This window comes from Rousettus aegyptiacus, unplaced genomic scaffold (genome assembly GCF_014176215.1).
Source record: "Rousettus aegyptiacus isolate mRouAeg1 unplaced genomic scaffold, mRouAeg1.p scaffold_m13_p_6, whole genome shotgun sequence".
NCBI classification, from domain to species: Eukaryota; Metazoa; Chordata; class Mammalia; order Chiroptera; family Pteropodidae; genus Rousettus; species Rousettus aegyptiacus.
In genome coordinates this window covers 15,947,107-15,971,622 of record NW_023416309.1, presented here as the reverse complement: position 1 = coordinate 15,971,622, position 24,516 = coordinate 15,947,107, and the positions used below count along the sequence as shown (strand labels likewise).

General features: G+C 52.6%; 1 protein-coding gene across 10 annotated transcripts in view; it reads left to right on the top strand.

The window, feature by feature from the left end:
• The window catches only part of PALD1 (phosphatase domain containing paladin 1), an 80,105-nt gene that overhangs the window by 45,745 nt on the left and 9,844 nt on the right, over nucleotides 1–24,516 (top strand). For 9 of the 10 annotated variants that reach the window (XM_016121013.2, XM_016121009.2, XM_016121010.2 and 6 more), the window contains 8 exons: nucleotides 116–244; nucleotides 651–767; nucleotides 866–1,021; nucleotides 1,330–1,512; nucleotides 2,544–2,684; nucleotides 2,928–2,999; nucleotides 6,681–6,821; nucleotides 22,832–22,987. In XM_016121013.2, coding sequence (XP_015976499.2) covers nucleotides 116–244; nucleotides 651–767; nucleotides 866–1,021; nucleotides 1,330–1,512; nucleotides 2,544–2,684; nucleotides 2,928–2,999; nucleotides 6,681–6,821; nucleotides 22,832–22,987 — 1,095 coding nt within the window. Of the gene's footprint in view, nucleotides 1–115; nucleotides 245–650; nucleotides 768–865; nucleotides 1,022–1,329; nucleotides 1,513–2,543; nucleotides 2,685–2,927; nucleotides 3,000–6,660; nucleotides 6,822–22,831; nucleotides 22,988–24,516 lie in introns of those variants that run through there. The other variant, XM_016121016.2, reaches the window with a different exon arrangement.

The window sequence follows — 24,516 nt, the reverse complement described above, 5'->3', positions numbered from 1 at the left end:
CTGCCCAGGGCCACCACGGATGTCACTGGGGGCTCCCCTACCACAGGGCAGACAGGGTGAGTTCAAGATGGCACTGTGCCCCTGAATCCCTGTCTCTCTCTGCCTTGGGCTGCAGTACCCACTGGCCTTTGCCCTGAGTTTTAGCCGCTGGCTGTGTGCCCATCCGGAGCTGTACCGCTTGCCTGTGACGCTGAGCTCTGCAGGGCCTTTGGCTCCTGGGGACTTCATCTCCAAGGGCTTCCTGGTGAGTATGGCTGGCTGTCTGGGAGAGTGGGAATGTGGGGGGGGGGGCTGGCCCTTGATTCCTGTGGGGTTGGGTTGAGCGTTGTCCTTACAGGAGGCAGAGGAGCAGGTGCAGCTTTGGCCTCTGTTCTAGTCCCCTCTCCTCAGTCTCAAACCCAAGTGCTCTGGGCAGGGAGGGAGTCGGGAGACCTGGTTCTAGTGTTTTTGCCACCAGCTTCTCATCTTTGAGCCTCAGTTTTCTCATCCAGAGAGTGGGCGCCATCGCTCTTCTTGCCGGGCAGTGCCGAGTGTACAGAAGTGCTCTCCAAACTATGAAGTGTGGTCCTGCCCCTCCTTTGCTTCCCTTGGGCTGGCTCTGAACCTCTCAGGGACTGCTGTGTGTCCCAGGCTTGCTGCTCTCCCCACAGGGGGCGGACGATCTCATCTCCCTAGATGCACTCAGCACTGTCAGAGAGATGGACGTGGCCAACTTCCGGAGGGTGTCCCGAATGCCCATTTATGGCACAGCCCAGCCCAGTGCCAAGGTGACCACCTCAGGGGGGCCTGGGTCCACTGTTGGGGTGACAGCGGGGGGTGGGGGGTGGGTTGAGCTTTTTTGCCAACCTTTCTCCTGTCCCCCCAGGCCCTGGGGAGTATCTTGGCCTATCTGACTGATGCCAAGAGGAAGCTGCGGCAGGTTGTTTGGGTCAACCTGAGGGAGGAGGCTGTGCTGGAGTGCGATGGGCACACCCACAGCCTGCGGCAACCTGGGCCCCCCATGACCGCTGACCAACTGGAGGTGAGGCCCTTCTGCCTCCTACATAACCCCTATCTTGGAGGCCTTCTGGCTTGGGAGGGTCTTTAAAAGGTCTTGTGTTCCTATGGTACAGATGGAGAAACTGAAGCCCCAAGGGGAACAGACTCAGGGAGTGACTGATTGCAGCCACTTGTCTGACTCTGGGTCTGGTTGTGACCCCTGAGGCTCAGGAAGGGGCAGGCATGGGTGTGGAAGCCGGGACTGGCCCTGGCTGTAGCGGGCTCTGGTCTTTTGGGGCTGGCCCAGAGGTTGCCTCAGCAGCCTGTGGCCTCTCTCCCACCCTCCCCTAGAACCTGGAGACCCAGCTGAAGGCCCACCTGAGCATGCGTCCCCCAGGAGCAGAAGGTCCACGGACTCACAGGTTCCAGACGTGCCTCACCACGCAGGAGGTCTTCAGCCAGCACCACGGGGCCTGCCCTGGCCTTACCTACCACCGCATCCCCGTGCCAGACTTCTGTGCCCCCCGCGAGGAGGTGAGGGGGCCAGGCAGGCGAGGACTTGGGAGAAAGAGGAGCCCCCCCTCCCCACCTGGCCTAGGTCTTGGCTGTGGACACAGCTCTGCTGAGGGACTGGGAGCTTATTCCACAAGGGTTCAGCTTTGGCTCAGGTGGTTTATTCACATCCCTTCCAGACTTGGTGTTTGCATGCGTGCATGCGTGTGTGCGTGTGTGTGTACAGATGTGTGTTTATTATGTATTATGGGTGTGTATGGGGGTGGAGCATGGCTGTGGCGTTTGTGGTATATGTGTGTCTGTTGTGGGACTGTTTGAAGTGGGTGGGGTGTCATTGTGGAGTGTGTATGTGTGTGTGGTGCATGTTTTTTATGGTGTCTATGATGTATATTTTGTCTGGGGGACAAGTATGGAGAACGTGTCTTTTGGGGAGTTTTGTGGTCTAGTATGTGTATGGGGTTTGTGGAGGAGGGCGTTGTGGGACGCCGTGTGTGCTTGGAGTGTATCAGGTGTGAGTTGTTGTGTGTCTGTATGATATGTCCGTTGTTTGGGTGACGTGTCTGTGTGGGTCTGTGTGGGGCGGGTGCAGGGCCTGTGATGTGTTCCCTGTGATGTGTGGTGAGCAAGCTTGGATTTCCTGCCTCGCTTTGCCCTGTGGGTCTGGCGACCTGTAGTTTGCTGCCCCCTGGTGGCTGCACACTGCAGTGGTCACCGCTGCGTGGTGAGACTGCCCTCAAGCTGGGGCCATCTCAAGCTGGCAGTGGAGTTGGGGGTCGATGGATAGCCTGGGGGCGCAGCACATGAGGGTGCATGTGCATGCGCTCGCTCTGCCTGGCAGAGGGTGGCATCAGGAGCCCCGGGTGTGTGCGTGTCTCTGCTCAAGCGTGCTGGTCCTGGGGTGGTCACGCTGTGAATGGGGGTGGGGCAGTGAGTTGAGGTGAGCCTGACGCAGATCCTGGCACCGGCGAGCACTCCCTTTGTGGGGTGAGCCACCTCAGGAGCCTGTGCAGCCAGGAGCACCCACTGACTCAGACCTTGGTCTCCCCGCCTAGGATTTTGACCAGCTGCTCGAGGTCCTGCGGGCTGCCCTTGCTAAGGATGCAGGCACTGGCTTCGTGTTCAGCTGCCTCAGTGGCCAGGGCCGAACCACGACCGCCATGGTGGTGGCCGTGCTCACCTTCTGGCACATCAGAGTACGTGAGGCATCTTGTGTGAGGACAGGGTGTCTGCCCAGGCAGGGTGGGTGCTCGGTCCCTGGGGACACTGGCTGTGCCAGGCGGGTGTGGGGGGTAGAAATTGTTCCCGGGTGGTCTCATAGCCCCCTTTCATCAGTCCTGGGCAGAGGGCTGGCAGACCCCTGGCAAGGGGCTCCCGGCATGAGGGAGAGGTGCAGCCTGGGAGGTGTGTTCCCCATCTCAGCAGCTGTCCTCCCTCAGGGCTTCCCCGAGGTGGGCGAGGAGGAGCTTGTGAGTGTGCCTGATGCCAAGTTCACCATGGGGGAGTTTGAGGTGAGCACGCCCGGTGGGGCCCCCTGGGGACACCTGGGGGAGGGGCGAGGGCAGGTCTTGCTGGCAGGTCTGGGGGGGTCTCCAAGCTCTCCCCCATCACATCAGTGCTTCTCTGTTCCCATTTTACAGATGAGCAAACCAGGGCGATGGGCGGCTGGGCTCTGGGGTCCTGGCAGATGACCATTGGAGATGCGGGGCCTAGACCCCTCTCACCCTGCCTAACCCTGCTACTGGGCTACTGTGGAGCCTGGGGGAGTCTTTTGGCCACCAGCCTGTCTGGATAGCATTGACGGCCCCCTCATAGGCAGCTGGCACCTGGCTGTGGTTGGTGACCTTGGAGCAGGGCCCTGGCCTGCCTCACCCCGACCCCCATCTCAGTAGGGCCCTGGGTGGACAGACGAACATTTCTGAATTAGTCACCCATGCATCGTGTGCCTGCCACACGTTGTCTTCCCACACACCTTGCAAGTAGATGGCAAAGTCTTCCCCTCACAGACGAGGAATGTAGAGCTCCGAGTCGGCAGTTGCCTGCCTCGTGTCAGTGTTGTGGTTGGCTCCTGCCGACCCGGCCAGTCTCACCATGTGCCCCTCCTGCCGTCCTGCCGCCCCGGCTGTCATGCAGGTCCTCAAACTCGCCAGGCTCTTTCAGCTTCCAGGCCTTTGCATATGCTGCTCTCTCACCGTGGACCTCTTCTCTTCCTTCTCCTGTCCGCTTTGCTGATTTTTTTCTTTCTCTCTCTCTCTCTCTCTCTCTCTCTCTCTCTCTCTCTCTCTCTCTCTCTCTCTCTCTTTCTTTCTTTCTTTCTTTCTATAGTGGTAAAATATACCTAGCATAAAATTTACTATTCTAACCATTTTTAAGTGTACAGTTCTGCAGCATTAAGTACATTCTCACTGTTGTACAGCCATCACCACTATCCATTGCCAGAACTTTTTCATCATCCCAAACTGATCGTACCCATTAACCAATAACTTCCCTTGCCTCCTCCCTTTAGTCTCTGATAACCACTGTTCCATTTTCTATCTGTATGAATTTGACTATTCTATATACTACATATAAGTAGCATCACATAATATAGTACTTATAATAAATACTTGTTTTGTATTTGGTGTATTTCACTTAAGATAAGATCTTCAAGGTTCATCCATGTTGAGCATATAATAGAATTTCATTCTTTTCAAAGACTGAGTAATGTTCTATGTATATATGTATATGTGTGTGTGTATGTGTGTGTCTATATGTTCATCCATTTATCTGTTGATGGACACGGGTTATTTTCATCTTTCGGCTGTGAGTAATGCTGCTATGAACATCAGTGTACAAATAATCCATTCAATTCCATAAGTGGAATTGCTGGATCATATGGTAATCTTGTATTTAATTTTTGAGGAACTACCATAATGTTTTTCATAATAGCTGTACCGCTGTATACTTCCATTAGAAAGCCACAGGGTTCCAGTTTCCCTGCATCCTTGCCAACACTTCTTGTAGTTTTCTGTTTCTTCTTTTTTCTTTTTTTAAAATAATAGCTATTTTACTAGTTATGAAGTGGCATCTCATTACGGTTTTGATTTGCATTTCCCTAATGACTAATGATGTTGAGCATCTTTTCATGTGCTATTTAGCCACTTGTATATGGTCTTGGAGAAATGTTTGTTAAGTTCTTTGTCCATTTTTGATTTGGATTGTTTTGTTTTTGAGTTTTAGGAGTTCTTTATATATTCCCCAGTCCAGTGGGGAACATCCAATAGCATGTGAAGAGTGCTGGAATAGACCTTGGTTCTGAGGGCTGAGGGTGCAGCTGGGGAAACCCAGCAGGGGAGCCCAGGAGGGCTTCGTGGAGGAAGTGATATTTGAGTGCATTTTTAGAAAGATGAATGAGTCTACTGGGTGAGAGGGAGATGTGTGCAGAGGAGATCAAGTGTGCAAAGTTAGGAGTCTGGAAAGGTCAGGAGCTGTTTAAGGCTGTGATTGGCCAGAATGAAAGGAAGTGGTCTCTAGGTGGAGGGACCTACATTGTGAGGACCTTGGAGGGTCATACTATATATTTGAACTTAACCTTGAGGCCAGCAGAAAGGCAGAAGAGTTTTGATCAGACTTTCATTCTGTGGGGCCCATAGTGTGGAGGAGGGAGTGGAGAGGAGAGACAGGGCCTGAGTGAGGAGGGGGCCAGTTTCCATTGGTAGGTCTTGGGGACCACTGGCCATGGGGTTATGTGGTACCCAGGGTGACCTTTGGTTTTCTGGCTGGTAGTGACAGCTGAGGAGATGGAGAATTCATGGGGGAAAGCAACTTAGGGGAGAGGCTAGGAGTTCAATTCATTGAGTTTGAAAAACCTGCAGCGTTTTGCCTGGGGAGTTCTCTGTGGGACATAGTTCTAACCCTGTGCCTCCCTGGGGACCCATCTGTGGTCTACCCTCCTCTCAAGCTTGGTGTTGGTCCAGATCCCAGGTCCAGGGTGTCGGCTGGGCTGCAGCCTCTCCCCGTGGCCTGAGCCAGGTTAGCCGAGTCCTCCCAGGCTGTGGGTCCTCTCTTCCTACTAGGCTGTAACTCCATCCCTGCTGGTGTGCCAGCCCTGGGTGGGTCCTTTCTGAGAAGCACTAGAGGGCGGGAGAGCCCCCTCCCCAGGATAGTCCCGCCGTGGACCCACCTGTGGGGGTGGGGACAGTGGGCTGTGTGTGTAGGCAGTGGCCAGATTGAGAGAAGAATTAGGTCGGGCTTCTGGCCTTTTGTTCATTTAGCAGCTGTCCACGGGGTGCTACTGGGTGGAAGGGCCTCACTCTCAGGGGTCAGGGAGCTTCCCGTCTGGTGGGAAGCAGATGTGAAACAAGTGAGCACATGGGTGGATGAGCAGGTGCCCTTGACTGTGGGGGGCTATGAAAGGACTGTGCAGGGTGTTGGGGGTGTGCTGAGGGGCTTCAGGAAGGCATTGTCCTAAGGGGAGGATTATGAGTAAGGCAGGAGGCAGTGGGGTCAGGCAGTGTGGGCCAGCCTTGTAGACCTGGGAAGCTATCAGATATATGTTGAGTGCAAGGGAGTCATAAAGAGATTGACCAGGGATTCTACAAATGGGACTCGCTCACATTTGTATTCACGTTAAGCCCTCTCTGGCTCCCAGGGAGGAGGTGGGGCTGCTGTGGTGGAGATGAGAGGGGATGGGACCTGGATTGGTGCTAACTGTGGGGGTACAGGGTGGAGAGATGCGTAGGGGGATCCACAGCGAGTGGTTGAGAGGGACGATGGGGGAAGAGGCCTGCCCCACAGAGCGACCTTCACAGGCCTGTCTTCCGAGGAATAAAGGGGGCTTACATCAGGTGAGTGGTGTCCACACTGGGTTCCCCATAGCTGGGTGTCTCTGGAGTGCCTGGGGGCTGCTGTGGGGTGAGGCTCATCATACACCCCACCAGCCCCAGTTACACAGCTGTCTGTTTTGTAGAGTTCTTGATAAGGTTTTGTTTGAAGCAAGGTTTCTGCTGCTTAAAAAAACAAACACCTTAAGAGCCCCCGCCTCGGATATCCAGGAACTGCCTTGTTCCCCACCCCAAGGACAGGCAGGGCTCTGTGGTCAGGGCCCGGGCCTTGAGGCCGGCATGGCCCTTGGTGTGGGGCGAGCCTGTTCCTGAGGCCCCACCTGCCCACCTTGGTTTTCTCTCTGCTCAGCCCCACTCCTCTGGCTCCAGGTGGTGATGAAGGTGGTGCAGCTGCTGCCCGATGGGCACCGTGTGAAGAAAGAGGTGGACGCAGCTCTGGACACAGTCAGTGAGACCATGACACCCATGCACTACCACCTGCGGGAAATCATCATCTGCACCTACCGCCAGGTGAGCCCCACCCCTGATCCAGGTGCACAGCCCAGGGTGTGGCCACCGTGGGTGTGAAGTGGCTGGGGGTCCCGTGGGACCCTCAAGGGCTCTTGGTCATTTCTTCACCTTCTGGAAGTGGAGGTGATCCCTGAAATGGAAACACATCCAGCCCCAACTCTCCCTGGCTTGGTTCTGGAGTGCAGGGTGGGGTGTGCATAGGGGTGATGTTCAGAATATTTAAGAGCTGCTGTGGCCCTGGGGCCCATCCAGGATGAAACCCTGTCCTAGATCCCCGTGCCAGGCTTTAACCCTCCAGTTTCTCTCACAGGGACCCTGGAGGTCCCGGGCAGGAGCCACCTGGTAGGTGGGGCCACTCTGTGGTCCTGGAGAGTGTGTTTGATAAATGGCAGGGTGGCAGTTCAGTGGTTCAACAGATGATGCTGCCGAGGGACTGAGCATTCGATTATAAAAATCAGGTTTCCATAAAAGTCCAGGTTTTATGTAAAAATTCAGATTTTCAGCTAATCTAGAAAAATGTGCCATCTAGTTAGCCATGGTCCTCACCATTCTGCCACACATGGCCCTCCTGACCCAGTCATGTAACCTGCCAGGCATTAGATTTTGTGGCCTCTGGGCTCTGTGTGGAGCGCGCTGACCGGCCTGATTCTGTGCTTCTCTGGCCTGGTGAATTAGGTTGGCTGTTGGGGCAAAGGAGGGTGCTGGAACAGGGCGGGGCGCTTCAAGGATACTGTGCCTGGCGTGAGTGAACACCCCCATGGGTGCCAACCTTTTGTTTTCTGCTGTTGGCCACTAATTCCCAAAGACAGCTTTTGCCTGTAGCCCCTGCAGAGAAGGGGCTGCTTCAAGCTAGGCCCATGCTCTCCCTAAACCCAGGCAGGCCTTGGTGAAATGGCTGATCCAGGCCAACCTTTGCTTAAGGTTACGGATCAGACTGTGATTGGGGCAACAGGTGAGGTGCTTGCCTGGAGGCAGGGCATCTGGGGTCAGGCAACGCCCAAGGTCCACTGTCAGTGGGAAGGGCTGTCAAATATGAGGTAGGAAGGGTGGTTAAGGAGTTTCAGAAAATGGACTTTGCTGAACTCTAGAAGATGGACTAGTTTTCCCCAGGGCCTGCAGCTGGATTTTATCCCCTTTCGAATTGCCTTTGGGTCCCACTCACAGTGGTCTTGTATGCTGCCAGTTGGCAGCAATGGGCTACAAAACTGTACTGCTTTCAGAGGATACAGCGAGGGCAGAGCACCGAGGCTTCCAGTTCTTGCTGTAGCTGGAGGCCCAAGTCGTTGAAAAGGGATGTCTAACTTTGCTTCAAAGCATCCTAAGTCCCCTACCCCACACTGGTCACAGTCTGTTAGAGTCCCCTTCCTCACATCCCCTTTATTCCACTCCTGCTAGCCCTTAAGTGCCTTCAGGCATCCTAGGTACTCCACCCCACCCCCACCCCCGCACCCAAAGCTGATAGGCCACCCCTCCTCTGAGCTCTGCAGCCATGGATGTCCTTCGTGAGGCACAAAAGGACATGGCGTATTAAAGGGGTATGAGCTATGGGGAGAGAGGAGAGGTCCCACAGAGCCAAGCTTGAACAATCCCAAAATAATAAGAGCCCAGGAAGGCGCTTCAGGTGGGAGAGACTGCATGGGCTAGGGCCAGGAGGCTGAAAGGTGTGAAGTGAGCTAGAGACAGTGAAGATGCTTTTGTGCTCACAAACACGGTTGTGTTGGGAGCTGTCAGAGATGAGGTTGGATGGGTAGGTTGGCTTTACTCCATTGGCGGTAGTGAGGGAAGGGCGGTGTGTTGGGGCTACACTCAACAGTGGTTGCTCTGGCTGCCTTTGGGGTGTAGAATGTTCTAATGAGGAGGGAGGAAGCAGAGCTAAGGGAGGGCCCTCACCTTCTCCCCACCTGGCCACCTACCCCATTCCAAAGGCCAGGATGGTGGTGCAGTAGCAAGATGTAGAGTCATTCCCCAGTATAGCCACCAGGTGGCCCCAGTGAACTGAGAGCCAAACTCTCAAAGATGCTGGCTGACCAGCAGAGGGGCCTGAGAAACCCTCTAAGCCAGTCCTTCTTGCCTTGGCTGCATAATAGATTCATCTGGGAGCTTTAAACACCCATGCCTGAACTCCATCCTCAGAAAGTCTGATTTAGTTGGTCTGCTGGGGGGCCAGGTCATAGGTCTTCTTTTTTTTAATGTTCCCTAGGTGAATCCAATGTACAGTCAAGTTTGAGAACCGCGTCCTATAAGCAGGGGTCCACTACTTTAGTGAGCTTTAGGATCTCCTGGAGACTTATTAAAAGCATGTTGCTGAGTCCCACCCCTGGATTTTTGATTCTATAGGTCTGGTTGTCTAGCAGGCTCCTAGATGATGCCGATGATTCCGGTTGGGTACCACACTTGTCATTTTCTACAAACAAGCCAGCTGAGATTTTATAGGGATTGCTTTGCATGTGTAAATAAATTGGGAGAGTATTGCCATCTTAACAATAGTCACTCTTCTGATCAATGAACATATGATGTCTTTTCATTTATTTAGGTATTCTTTAATTTCTTACATGATGTTTTATAGTTTCTAGAGTGTGAGTTTTACACTTCTTCTGTTATCTTTATTCTTATTTTATTATATTTATGCTATTATAAATGGAATTGATTTCCTTATTTTACTTTTCAGCTTATTCATTGCTACTGTATAGGAATACAATTTATGGTTGTGTATTGGTCTTCTGTCTTGCAACCTTGCTAAACTTGTTTAATAGCTCTAAAACTTTTTTGTTTTTGTGAATTCCTCAGAATTTTTTACATACAAGATCATGTCATGTACAAATAGAGATAGTTTTATTTCTTCCTTTCTAATATGGATGCCTTTTATTTATTTTTCTTGTCTAATTGCCCCAGCAAGATCTTCGAGTACGATGTTGAACAGAAGTGAGGAGTGGCAAGAGCAGACATCCGTGTCTTGTTTCTGACCTTTGGGGACAAGCTTTCAGTCTTTCACCATTAAGTATGATGCTAGCTGTGGGTTTTGCATAGATAGTCTTTGTCAGGCAGAGGAAGTCACCTTCCATTCCTAGTTTGTTTTTTTTCATGAGTAAATGTTAAATATTTTTAAATGCTTTTTCTATGTCTGTTGAGATGATTATATAGTTTTTGCCTTTTATTCTCTCGGTATAGCGTATTATGTTAGTTGATTTTTGGATTTTAAACTTATCTTAGATTCTTGGGTTAAATCCTACTTGGTCAGGATGAATGACCTTTATATATTTCTGCATTTGGCTTGTTGAAGATTTTTGCATCAGACTCGTAAGAGCTATTGATCTGTACTTTTTTTTCTTATGATGTCTTTGGTTGGTATTAGGGTAATAATATTGGTCTCATAGCATGTTACCCTCTCACTTTTACAGATGAGGAGACTGAAGCATAGAGAGGAAGAGAAGTTATCACAAGTATATTAGTCATCTTGGGCTGGCATAATACCACAGGCCGCATGGCTTAAACAACAGGGATTCATTTTCTCACAGTTTTGGAGGCGGGAAAGTTCAAGATCAAGGTTATAGCTGATTCCTAGTAAGGGCTCGCATACAGCTGCCTTCTCACTATGTCCTCACATGGCCTTTCCTCTGTGGGTGTGTATGGACAGAAAGAGAGAGGGTAAGAGAAGGAAAGAGGGTGGGGCTCTCTGGTATTTCTTATTATAAGGACACTAATCTTAGAGGTCATCTAACCATAACTCCTGGAAGTGCCATTAGAAAACAAAGAAAGAATTAAAAGTGACTTCAATCTCATTTGAGATTTCACAGAGCAATTTAAAAAGGGGAAGGTCCTTTCTAGGGTTGCCAGTGTGTAACCTTGTTAAATGTGTCCATTTTAAAGAAAGGAGGAAAAAGAAAGAAGCAAAAATTACAAAACCTATATAGTTGACATTTCATAAAAGAAGGGATATTTTAGTACCAGAAAAGTAGAGTGGGTATTACATCAGACTAGAGGACCGGCCTTGAAAAGCTTTATATTTCTAAATTCCTGTGAAACTGGTCACAGACCTGGATTTGGGAATCACAGCTTTTGGCAACTAGGTCATTGTCTCCTTTAAGCAGAAAGGCAGAATGCCTCCTCCAAGATCATCCTGCACTCACCTGGCCTGGCTGGCGAGTCAGTGTCCTGCCTAAGGTCACAGTGATCTAAGCTGTCCCAGCTGCCTTGAGTAGAAGGGGCATCTGGCCAACTCAGCGTGTGTGTGTGGACTTTATTATGGTCGACACGGCCCAGCATCAATCCCTGTGTAGATGGGAAGGACGCAACTTAGATTGTTCCAGGCTGATAGGTGGCAGAAACATGGATATGGGAGTTGGAGGGAGCCGGGTTCCGGCAGTCATATCCTTATCTTCTCTGACCGCTATGTTCCCGCCTTCCGCTTCCCTGGCTGGGCTGTGTGTGGGAAGCACACGAGGGTCTAGAAGCCCAGGGCTTGGCTCAGGCACAGTAAATGCTCAACATGTGGGAAGGTTCCCATAATCATTGTAGGGCTGGTGTCCTATGATATTCCTCTGAGCTTCAAAACCCCTGTACGGACCCAAAGATTTAGTGCTAAAGGGACTTAGAGAGCACACGACCCCTTTCTTTACAGATGAGTGGGAGAGTGGGTTGCCCAGGTCCCTCAGCTGCTGGCAGAGCAGGGATGAGGGGCAAAAGTCCTCACTTCCAGCCCGAGCCCCTGCCCTGAGCACGTTGCCTCTGACCTGAAGTCTCAGTCAGTCCATGCTGCCCTAGTGGGCTGAGGCTGCAGAACGCAGCTGCTTCCTCTACCCTTTCCTTCTGATGGACCGACCCCTCTGGAAATTGGCAGCTGCGTCTCATCCCTGGTATCTGGCTGTTTACTCATTAAACCCCTGCCCTCTGGTGTCAAACTGGAAGTCCCCGGGGGCTTTCCAGTTGTCTGCTCAGAGCAGGCTTGGGTGCTGGGTGTGCAGGTGACACTTGTTTGTCTGGTTGGCATCCCGGACCCTCTGAATGAACATGGACCTGAAACCAGGCTCAAGTGGAGTTTATCATTCCCATGAGCTCATTTGCCTAGGAACATTCTAGGCCCAGTCCACATTCTGCTCATCTGAAGTTTTCCTCCCAGCTGTCCACAGCTTTGGGATTCTGAAGCCCTCAACAGCACATGACTCCTTGGCTTCCTGCTCCACTCACCACCGTCCCCCCTCGCCCCTGCCGAGTCTCCAGTCAGTGAGTTTCCTTTCCTGGCCCCCACCAGGTCCAGCAGTCAACTTATCCTTTAATAATAAGCAATTAAGAAAACAGCTCCTGGAACTTGGCGTTTGTGCTTCTCCCAGCGATAAAACTATTTCAGGGCCCTCAGCAGAGAGGGGTGGGAGAGTTTAGAGGTCACTTCTCTGTCGTGGGTCAGAAAGGAGGGTTCAGACTATGCATAAATCTCATCTGCGTGGTAAGGTTCCACACAGGGAGGAGGTCCATGTATAGCTTGTTTGTTGTTAGAGGGATGACATTAGACACCTGCCCAGTCTCCCAGACTGCTGGCAGCCCAGCAATGCTGTCACGTTTGCCTTTTTCTTTCTGGCCTTTGTGCACTTGCACACACTTTCTCTCATAGGTGTAAGCGTGAGTGCACAGGCTGTCCTACTTGTTGACCCGGATGTCATTCACCAGTTTAAAGATATGCTCAGCCAGCACGTGCTTAGTGGTCACATGTCCTGTCTGGGGATGGACCAGTGGATGAAGCTTCACTGAGTTCACATTCTAGTAGAAGGAGGAGATGCAAATTGATAAGTAGTTACAGCTCATGATGTTTTATCCTGTTTGTTGAAGAACCTTTACAGCAATGTATTTAATGCTGGGGTAACGTGGAGTCAAGCAGAAGGGCCCCGGTGTCATGTGCTGCTGCGTGGATGTGGCCCTTTAGATTGCTTCCTGTTCCCATAGTGCATGTTGCTCTTTCATCCGCGTGGATTATTTCTGTGGGCCGAATTCTTAGAAGTAGTATTGTTGACTGAGTTGAAAGTTAGAAACTTACTTTTCAAAAAAATTATTTTGGAAAATTTCAAACAAAATTTCAAAGCAGGGAGAATAATTTCATGAACCCTTGTTTGTCCACCTCCCAGCTTCGGGAATTACCAATCAGGGCCAGTCTTATTTCATCAAAATCCCCTCTACCTTCCCCGACAGTCTCCTGCCCCACTGGATTATTTTGAAGCAAGTCCCCATACCTCATGTTATTTCTTCTGTAAATATTTCAGCACATACCTTAAAGAAGGGGGATCTTTTCAAAAAGATCATCGTAATGCCATTATTACACCTAAAACAACAGTAAATTTCTCATCATCATCATCCAATACCTCATCAGTGTTTAGATGCTCTCACTGGTCTCAAAAAGTCTTTTTGCAGTTGGTCCAGGATCCAAACAAGATCCACAAATTGCATTTGGTTGATGTAGCCCTCAAGTTGTGTTGAATCTAGCACAGTTCTCCTTCTCCCGAAGACTATTTGCTGAGGTAGCCCAGTTGTCTTGCTGGGCGTTCAGCATCTGGATCTTGCTAATTGCACCCCTGGGTTTAGCTCAGCCCGTGCTGCAGTCCTCATGCTTCCTGAGCCAGAGGCTCGGTCACATTCAGCTCTCTTTTTGGCTGAGTAGTCAGGGGTGGTCCTGTGTGCTCCATGGGGGCATGGCAGGTCCTCTGGTCTCTCTTGTCACCTATCAGACACTGGTGGTCATCTCCTGGATCCTTATTTCATTGGGAATTTGAAAAATGGCGATATACTGACTCTCTCAGTCCCTCTGCAATAATGCTTCTAGGAAGAGAGCTTCCCCGAGGTGCAGTGGGGCAGGAGGTGGGTCTGGTGCTGCTTTTTCCCATGATTTACCCATCTTCAGATGTTTGGGAGGTGCTTCTCTAAAGTTCGGGGGGAAAGATGTTAGATTCAGTGAGCCCCAGTGCTCCTGCAGCAAGGAACCAGGCCAGACTAGATGAGGGTCTGGGTGACTGGGGCAGGGCTGGGCTGGGGAAGGAAGACAGAGGGGCTCCTAGGGGGAGGCCAGAAGTGTCCTAATATCTCCTCAGGCATCTCAGAACCAGCGTAAAAGGTGCTGACACTGGACTGACATGCACAGTCTAGGTCAACCCTCACTCTGTGCTGGCGCCTGACAAAGAACAGGCTGTACTGTTCTCTCCATTTTTGCATCTGAGCAAGGGAAGCACTGGGCTTGTCCAAAAACACACAGCTGGTAGATGGCAGGAGGAGAGCGAGACCCCGGGATCCAAGTCCCAGATCAGGCCCTCTTCAGTATGCCGTACTGCCTCCCAAGGAGGAAAAGGCGCAGTTTCAGGCCCTGCCCACCTCCAGCCCCACTGGGAGTAAAAATAAGAACTAGAAGCCATGATACTCGCCTTCGTATTCCCATTCTGATTAGCGGAGAGAAGGCCAGAGGACAAGAATACATTTCAGATGCAGGCCACGGGTATAGTATGGAGGGGCGTTTTGTGGACAGGATATGGTACCAAACCCACACACACATTTTCCATAGAGACGGCCCTTCCCTGATGTAATAGTCTTGGCCCCTCCCTCTGCTGAGGCCTCTCGCGGGCTGCCCAGCCTCTGGGGGCTGCAGCCTAGTGATACCTCCTCCATTCTTTAGAGCAGAGGCTCCAACCCCCGGGCCATGGACAGGTAATAGTCTGTGGCCTGTTAGGAACTGTGCCACACAGCAGGAGGCGAGCAGGTGAAGCTTCATCTGTGTTTGCAGCCGCTCCCCGGCAGGCACATCACTACCTCAGCTCCACCTCAGATCATCAGGCGTTAGATTCTAATAGGAGCACCTGTCCCTGGTGCCAAAAATGTTGGGAACTGCTGATTTAGAGCATTCATGTAATGGAGTCAGGGCCTCACCATCCAATGTGTATGAGGAGGCCAGAATACTCATGGCATTTAAAAGAACAGCCTCAAAAGGAAAAAAAAAGAAAAAAGAAAAAATCCTCTGAACTAAGCCACTCTGTGAGGTTGGGATAGAGGTGAGAAGGCTGGGCCCTTGGCTGAGGAGAATCGAAGATGGTCAGTAGCCCACACTGGCGACACCATCTGGTAAATTAATTGTTTCCTGCTGGGCCTGGAAAGGGAAAATATTGTGACAGAAATCAAGGTCAGGGCTGCTGGAAGAAGCCCCATCAGAATTGTTAATGTCAGAGGCACTTTTCCTTGTCCTTGGCTGGTGACATTAATCTTCATGTTTTATATTTAAAACGGTCTAATGTGTCTCCTGCCTGTCCTTTCAGAAAGAGTTTGAAGGAAAGTTGAGGTGAAGGTAATCACACGGAGAGAAGTAAAATGTCTTTTGTTCTCAGACTGAGATTTATTTTATGAAGACTGCAATACTTTAACTTTGAGCAATACCTTTTGAGTTTTCTAAGAACTTTCCTTTTAGCTCCTCTCATTCTCAGGGCAGTTGGTGAGGAGATGAGGGTGGGGTTTAGACCCATTTTGCTGAGGAAGACATTGAAGTTTAATAAAGTTTTCTGACCAACCAGAGACAGAACCAGATCTTGTCTCCCAACTCCTTAGCCCGTGTTCCTTTTCCTCCACTATGATGGCCACGACCCAGGGGGGCAATTTTGTTGTGATAGAAAAAGGAAGGGTTGGCAAGGAAGCCACCTGCTCCTACTGCATGTACTGCCCTGGGTTCATGCAGAGTTGATGAGAGGTCAAAGAGATCCAGCTCAGTGTCCCAAGGACTAAGGTTATCATCTTGAGGAAAATATAAAGTGAGACAGCTCTGCCTCTGCGCCCAGGTAGGGTCTCGCTGTCTCTCCAAGACTCTGGCTTGGCCAGGGTTGTTCCCTGGAGACTTTATTCCAGTAGGTGATATGTCTCCAGGGCCCAGGCTGTGCAATTAGAGCAGCCTTGAAATGCTGTGAGCTGTCACATAAAATACGGCAGAAGAAAGGGTTTCTTCCCAAGGCTCTTTCACATCTGGCTCAACCTAGAACCAGCGGGCAGGTGATTGGCTGCCAAAATAGAGACTCTGTGTGTGTGTGTGTGTGTGTGTGTGCGCGCGCGCGCGCGCCCACGGGCACATGTCCTCAGCTACTGAGACCTCTCATGCTTTCCCTTCCTTCCCATTGTAAGGCCGAGCTGAAATAATTTCTGTTCTTGGGGGGTACTTTTCTGGTTTGTTCAACAGCTAGCATCTGTCGAATACCTATAGTGTACCGAGTTTGGTTTCTAAGTGTGTACCATTAGGCTGGGAATTTTCAGTGGCGTGGGAATGGTTTAAATGTCAACCTGAGCATCCCTCCAGCACACACTCCGTCAGCTGCGACCCTGCCTCTGTGCTCCTTGCCAGGGTTGTGGTTGTCACCAGAGGTGCCTCTTTCTGATGCTCATGTATGTTCTGCCGTGCAAGGGCGCATCTCTGAAACCCCAACTCCCAAAACCTGCCTGGCTCCAGGAGGGCTCCACAGATGTCTGTCTGGAGAGTAGGTGGAGGGGTGGAAAGTAAAATAAGTCAATGTAGGATTAGATAGGAAACCTGACCCCTGCCTTCTTTATCTTTTGCTTCTTTGTCCACATTGTTGGTCTTCCAAGAGAGGGCGCTCTTCTCCAGCAACTGAAAGAGCCTTGGGTCCAGGGTTGGAAACCCAATTCTGGCCCTGGCTCTGCTAGTAACTCCCCTCGGGTCTGCATGGGCCTCTGCTTTTCTGTCACCTGAGGTCACTATCACTGCTTTGCCTGCCTTGAAGGGCGGTGGGGAGCACCTGCCTGGGTATGGTGTTAGGTGGCAATGGGGTGTGTAGGGTGTGGTGGGTAGGAAGGCTAGGGCACCAGGCTGACTCACTGGGTTATATGCAGGGACAGTGGCTTCTGAGGGCTGGGACCATGTCCTGTCAGTGCTGAATTGCAGAGCCTCGCCTAGTGGTGCACAATGTTTGTTGAATGAATGGCACACAGAGAAGTCCACAGTGCCAGGTTTAGCCCCTGCATACTTTGAAAGCCCTGAACAAAATATGACATCTTTGGAAAACCAGGCCAAGCGACATTTTCTCCCTTTCTGGGGACAAGGTATACAGAAAGCTTCCTTTCGTTCTAGGCCCCACCACCACACAGGCCTGAGGACAGAGTTCGCAAGGACTCATGGAAAGCCCCTGGAAGCACCTGGCTCTGATTGCTTGGGTGCCAATGTCTGTCAAGGAGAGGGGTGGCCTCAAATTTTGAGAAAGTGGTGTCTGAGCTCTGGGACCCCGCCCCTTAAAGCCATCTTTGAGGACTGTCTTCTGCTGCCCACTCAGACGCCTGGACTCCACTTCTGCTGGAGGGCAGAGGTCACCAGGCCATGTTTGTTCCTGTTGAGTGGGTGGGGGACAGGGCTGCAGGGAGGCTCCAATAGGGGGTGTTGTCTGGCTTGGATTGACACAGGTCCCGAGCCTGGCCACTCTTGCTCTTGTTTCTCCTCGGGGGCTCTGTGTCCTGGAGCCTGTGCCTACATCCGGTTCTCCATATGACCCTGCCAGGTCAGTTCACCTCGTTAACCTCGGTCTCCCTTTCTGGAAAGCAACGGGGTTGATCTAGACAGTCTGATGAAGGGCTTAATGAAAATATATAAGATGTCAGCATTTAGTCAATCATTGGTTTGACAAACATTTATTGTGTATCTTCTAAGTGGCACGCACTGTGCTAGCACTGGAGAGGCTTCATGAACAGAACATAACAGTCCCTGCCCTCAGGGAGCTCACTCCAGTGAGGCAGACACACAAGGAACAATGCAAAGTCATGGCAAGCGGGGTGGCGATATGTCTGTTGGGGAGGGGGGTTGTAGTTTTACATAGAGTCTGGGTCAGAAAGGGGCATGTGAGAAGGTGGTATTTGAACACAGACTTGAAGGAGATGAGGGAGGGATGCATGCTGATATCCAGGCAGAGGATATGGCACGTGCAAACGCCCTGAGGTGAGAACTGCCTGGTGTGTTCGAGGAGCAAAAGGAGAGAGCAGGGAGAGGCAGGAGAGGAGGTTGGAGGACACAGGGGTGTGGGGGCAGCCCAGAAGAGACCTTGTCTGGGGTTACAGGGACCTCAGCCTCTGCTTTGCTGGCGGGACGCCAGTGCAGGGTGTTGAACAGAGGAGCTGACCAAGTGTTCTGGGAGAGTTGCTCGTGCTATGTTGAGAACAGGCAGCAGGAATGAGGGTGAGGCTGGTGGCAGGGAGGCAGTCACACGTTGTCACTGAAATGAGGTGGCCTAGATTGGGGAGGCGGGGGAGGGCGAGCAGCTGGAACGGTTTTGAATAGTGTTGACCATATTCCCTGATTGGCTAGGTGTGAGGTTGAGGGAGGAAGTAAAGTCGAAGAGGGGTGTCATGTTTGGGCCTGAGTGGTGGGAAGGGCGGAGTTGCCACTAAGTTGGGTAAACTTGTGGGTGCGACAGGTTTGGGGAGAGCCGGGCAGGTTCGGTGGAGACATGTTTGGTGCATTTGAGAAGCCCTGAGCAGGTAGTTGCGTATTTGCATTTGGATTCCCAGGTGCACATGTGGGAGAATCTAGGTTCTAGATGACAATGAGAGTGTAAGACAAGACAAGATGGCCTAGGGAGTCAATACTCATTGACCAGCTGGGCACCTGCTGTGTGCCAACCCAGCTCCACATTCAGGGTGGTGGGGAGGAGGGAGATACAAACCTGCTTATCATCTGGCGCCTGTCCCCCAGTTTACCCTTCCTTGTCAAGGCCAGTCATGTCTTGGGGAACAGAGGAGGCTGGGAAGGGCAGGCGTTGGAGCCGGAGTGCTCAGAGCTCAAAAGAGCGGGGGACTTGTCCTGGGCCTGGAGAGACAAGCTGAGCATAGCCACGCTGGCAGAGGAAAAGGCATTCCACGTAGAAGGGAAGGGTATAAGTACTGAGGCAAGAGTGAGGCAGGGAGTGGTTGACGAAGGCGATAGGGGAGTTGGGATTTTGGCGTTTGGGTCCCAGCTTGGAACTGTGTGACCTTGGGCAGTTACCTAACCTTACAGAGCCTCACCTGTGAAATGCGATATCCCTCTTCCTTCACACGGTTTCTGGGAGAGCAGATTAGAATCTAATAAACAGACCTGGATATGATATGCTCAGCCCAGCACGTGGCATGCAGTGGGTGCCGGACACACCTGGGGAGGCTCATCAACCCTGCTTCAGTGGGCCTCCGCCGGGTGGCCCAGTAAAGAGCAGAGCTTCAAGAAAGCCACTATTGGCCACAGGTTTAAGAGGCCTGAAATGCCCAGCGCCTGGCCCCCTTTCCCAGGGCCCTTCTATTTTAGGGCTCAGTCCTAGTGGTCGAGAAGGTCTTGCCCACAGCACCACAGCTAATGACAGCCTGGCCTGCCAGGCCATTTAAAAACAGCTCCGCTATTTTTATCAGTAGGAGGTGGCTGGCCTGTCCTCCTCCCCAGACAGTGCCAACATGGGTGATTTTAAGGAAACCAGGGCCTCGATAGGAAGATGGGTCATTGTCTTAAATTACAGACATTGGGCAGGATGTGCCCATGGAACCTTTACCCAGTCAGTGGTCTGAATTTAGAGATAATTCTACCCTGCCTTGTCGGTAGGGTTCAGAAAGAATCACTTATCCTCTCCAGCCGTAATACTGCTCAGAGCCAATCCTCGCTGGTGTTTCTGGGGGCAGCAGGCCTCTGTCGCCACTGGAGCTAGGGGCATGGAGAGGACAGGGCTGGTGTGGCTGTGTGCACAGGCCAAGCCCTGAGCTGAGGGCCTTGCGTGCTCTCAGGACTATTCTCCTGAGCTCTTTCATTGAGAGTAGTTAAATGGCTCTGGCCTGCTGGGCCTGCAGGCGTTTGATTACCTTTCCTTCTTTCTAAAAAAAATGGATTTAAATGGGCCCCAGGCCCACTGGGAGCAGCATACTGGGATGGCGGTGGCGAATGTCCCCAGCGTAGTGCAGCGTGAAACGCCCACAGAGAAATGAGAGCCGCGTTGTATCTGCCACAGTTTGTATTTGGATAAAAATCTTTCTCTCTCTTTTGTTGGTCCAATTTTAAACAAAATTGCATGTTTTTTGAACACTTGGTTGCTTTGTTGATCGTTGAAACAATAGGCCTGGCGCACCCCTCCCCATTTTCCCGGAACAGCCTTGGGGGCCATTCTCAGCCTCAGATCCCCCGGAAGCCTTCATCGGCCCCTTTGTTTGTAGGGCCATGGCTTGGCTTGGCCTCTAAGTGTTGCCTCCACAAATCACTCCCACCCCTGCTGCCATATGCTCCTCCCCTCGGTCTACCTCAGAGACACCTCGCTCTCTAACACCTCTCCTCCCCCTCTCAGGGCACCTTTCTGCCCCCCTTTCTCCTAACCCACCGCAAATATCACGTCTTTGGTGCCCTCCCCAGTCCAGCTCCCTGCCCTGCCTTGATCCCATGATCCGGCCCCTCTGGGTGCTTTGCATCTGTCTTCTGTTCCACTCCCCCCCACCACCACCCCCGTAACCACCATCATCGCCAGGTCTCCGCGGGCTGAGCCTGTGCATGTGTGTCATAGCCCAGCCCACCCTGCTGTTCCATAAATGAATGGACTGCTGTGGCTCTTAATGGTTTCCAGGTGCTTCCTCATACCCTGCTTTACTGAGCAACCCCACCTCCAGAAGTGGCGGGTGGTGGTGAGAGGATGCTGAGAGTTTAAACGGCAGAACAGGAACCAGAACCCAGTTCATATCTTCAAGGGAGTCAGAGCACTGGCCGTGGGTCTCTGGACCCTCCTGGGCCCTACCTCTGTCTACCTTCCACCCTTCTACCATGCCCAAGCCCCCAGCTCTCCTTATAGCTGGAGTGGGTGGGCTGGGTATGCAAGTTACTATCCATTCTCTCTACCCCAAGAGTAAAGATGGCAGAGGCACCAAAGGCTGAGTTACCTGAGGTGGAAGTGGGAGGTAGGGAGCCACAGGCCCCCAAAGCAGGCCCACTCCAGCTCCCCTTTTGTGAGACTGTGGCCATGTCATGTCTGGGGTGGAGGGAGACCCAGGATCCTTCCCACAGTGACCAGAGGCTGATGTTGTGCGCCTGTAAGGAAAGGCTTCCAGATGTGGCCCAGCTGTTGGGAGACTGTCCTTCCTGCTACCTGGAAGCCCAGGCTGGCTGTGCCTGTCCACAGATATTCTTGGCACCTGAGGGTACGGCCTCCATGCCACATCCTCTTCCTGGATCATAGAAAGCTGCTGTGAGCCCTGGTGATATGGGTGCAAGGTGAGGTATGGTGTCCTCTTCAGGGTGGGCAGCACATCTGTGGTGAGTGGAAGGGCACAGTCAGGTATGGGGCAGAGACTCTGCAGGGGGAGAACTGGCTCCGTCTATCCTGGCCCTGGCCCCTGGCTTGCCCCTGACCCCTACACCTAGGGGAACCTTGAGGGGACCCCCTTAAGTCCTCTTCCTCCCGAGCATTCGTTTCCCATGAGTGTTCTGTTAACAGGTCACTCTTCCCCTAAACCTTCACTGGCTCCCAGTGCTAGGGCTACAGTCCTCCACCCTGGGCACAGAGACTCACCCAGGAGTTTTCCCCAGTCCTGACGCCCAGGCCCAGCCCTTGGAGAGTCTCACATGATTGGTCTGGATGGGGCTCAGGCATCTGCGTGAGAGGGTTGGGAATCCAGCAGACAGTCAACTTCCTAGGTGTCAGGGTGGCTTCCATCACTGGGTGCCCGCAGAGTTCCCCTTCTTGTCCTTCCACATCCTCGTTCTAGCCAGGCCGGCCCCTCTCTGGTCCCCGCTTGCTGGGCACCATCCTCACCTCTTGCCACCCACCTGGCGCTCGCTTTCTCCCTCTAAATCCACCCAGGCCCTCACAGCCCAGCTGCATCGCACGCTTTCTGGGAACCCCTCTTTAATTGCTTGGCCGGCCCTGCTCTCCCTTCCCTAAGCTGCTGCATCTCGGCCCTGGTGGCCTTTCTGTGATCTGTCCCCAGCCTTGGCGAGGGAAAGGGCTGGGGTCTGAGCTTCATAGGGATGCCTTTTTTTTTTTTTTTTTATCTCTGATCCTGAATCATTTGAGAAACAGGCAAACTCAGGGACCATTCAGGGTCAGAGGTCAAGCTGGGGTTTCTCACCCTGCCCAGGCAGAGAGGAACTCACCCCAGAGCAGCTGGAGGCCACAGAGCCCAGGCCACTGTTGAGAGACCTCATATCCTGCTCCCTGAGGCAGGCCCAAAGGTTTGGAAGAGAGAGGAGTCAAGAGTCTTTCCTCTAGTCCTGGGAGGGTGTGGGGCTGGGGAGGAGATGTCCCTACTTGGGGCTAAGAGTCAGGAGTTGGCGGTAAGAGTCCTCTCTGGTGGTTAAGAGGCAGGAGTTGGCGGTAAGAGTCCTCTCTGGTGGTTAAGAGGCAGGAGTTGGCGGTAAGAGTCCTCTCTGGTGGTTAGAGCTGGTGTCCGGGCTATGGGGCCTGCCGCGTGGTAGGGGCTCGCCACACCTCAAGCGCAATGCCTGCACGGAGCCTTCCTGTGGCAGCCTTCCTGTGTCCTTGTCTGCTTGCTCCTCAGAACAGGATGATGGTTATAATTTCACAATGAGGAAGTAGGGGTAGAGAGAGGCCAGGTGACCTGCTTCCCAGGTAGGAAGTGGGTTTCTGACTCTCAGGCAGGAGCGACATCCTTGGCCTTGCCATCTGAGTCCCTTCCTCTGTCCCCACCCTGGTGGTGAAGGCAATAGAGGGTGTGTGTGTGTGTGTGTGTGTGTGTGTTTATGAGCAAGTGAGATGTGTGTGTATGGGGTGTCTGTATGATATGCACGTGTGTGTGCGTGGGTATGTGGTATATATGTACGTGTTGTGTGTGTGTCTAGTGGTGTAGGGGTTTACGTGGTATGCGAGTGTGTATCTGAGTGTGTATGGTGTGAGTGTAGGTGGTATGTGTGTCTGAGTGGATATGTGGGGGATGTATGTGATATGCGTGAGGGTATCTGTGTGATGCGTGTGGTGTGTGCCGTGTGTGAGTGTGTGTGGCGGGGAGATGAACTCCCATGCTGACTCCAGCCCCGTGCCGTCCTCCAGGCGAAGGCAGCCAAATCAGAGCAGGAGGTCCGGAGGCTGCAGCTACGGAGCCTGCAGTACCTGGAGCGCTACGTCTACCTGGTGCTCTTCAATGCTTACCTCCACCTGGAGAAGGACGACTCCTGGAAGAGGCCCTTCAGCACCTGGATGCGGGAGGTGAGGGGCAGGAGGCGGAGGCGGAGGCCGCCCTGAGCATCCCCTGTGGAGACTCCAGTGACAGGCCCCCTGCTGACCAGGAAGTGGTCTTGTTTGACCTTGGTCCCTAGCACAGTGTCTATGCTTGGCAGGCAGTCAGTAAAAGTTTGAGGAATAAATGAATAAATGAATGAAGAGGAGGGAGAAGACGAGGTGTGAGGGGCACTGAACAGGGCCGTGTGTCAGGCTGGGCCCCTGCTCCATGTGACCCCAAGGCCAACATTGCCTGGCTGCTACATCCCCATTATGGGTTAGCCCTCACCTACCCTGCGAGGGGCAAGGTGACCCAGCCACTGCCACCTATCAGTATGACCTTGGACAAGTTAGTTAACGCTTCTATCCTACAGCCCTCAACATTAAAATGGAAATAACGTGGATACTGTCAGCACCACTTTAGAAGGCTGTGGTGGGGGTTCCATGAGATTCAAGTAGGGCCATCTGCCAGACCTTGTGTTAGGAAGTTCTGCCTTTCATGGCAACTGTTGCTCTCACATTCTACAGAGGAGAAGACTGGACAGAGAGAGGTTAAGTACCTCATTCACGGTCAGTGTTAGAGCCAGTTGGTTGGCTCCAAGGACCACCATGTGTGGCCTGAGATACTGCCCTTGCATTCTACCCCCACCATCTCTCTCTGCTGGTTCTCCTGGCTCCTCCTGGATCTCCCCCTGGGTTGGCTGGTTTTATAAGCAGAGCTGCTGCCGTGGCACCTCTAGGTCAGGAGAGCGGCCTCCTTCCCTCCTCTGTAGTGGCCTGTAATTACTCTCCACCAGGACAATGGCCCTTCCTAGCCTCACCAGCCTGTCCTGGCAGTTCTAATCTGGACTCAAGGCTGGCATTAGCTCCTATGGGGCAGGCAGGTGGAAGTACAGGGAGCCAGGAACCCTAGTCAGAGTGGGTATAGGAAGGGGATGAGCTTCGGCAGGTGTGTGGGTGGGGTCAGAGCTGTGAGGGAACGGAGGCAAGGAGGCCACTGCCGTGCCTGGTGGCTGGAATGTGGTTGCTAGGTGGTTGTGCGGAAGACAAGCCTTGAGCGTGGCCCTCGGGTAGATGAGTGTTGAGTCAGGAGACCTGATGGGGGGTGGGTCACACCAAGGCCACGTCGGGGTCACCCTCTTGAGCAGGCCTGGGCTCAGCTTCCTCTTTGAGCCCCTGGGTGGGGGACCCAGGACACTTCTGCTTGTGTTCTGCATAGAGAGTGGGAATCAGGGGAGCTAAGGGCTAGAGAGGAGCTTGATCCCCTCCCCAGCTAAACCTGGGTGGTGGGTGTTTGGGGAGGCCAAGGAAGGAGAGAACTGCTGGTCCAGTGAGCAGTGCGGCTCCCAGTTTCAGGGCCCCTCTCTCCTAGGAATGAATGGCAGATGGGGGTGAGGGGTGCCGAGGGACCTTTGTTCTGAGTGGGTCCTGCATCCTTTCCACCCCCCAGGATGGTGAGTTGACAAGGGGGCTGATTCCTGGGTGTTTTGGGTCTAGTGCCAAGGCCTGGGCCACTG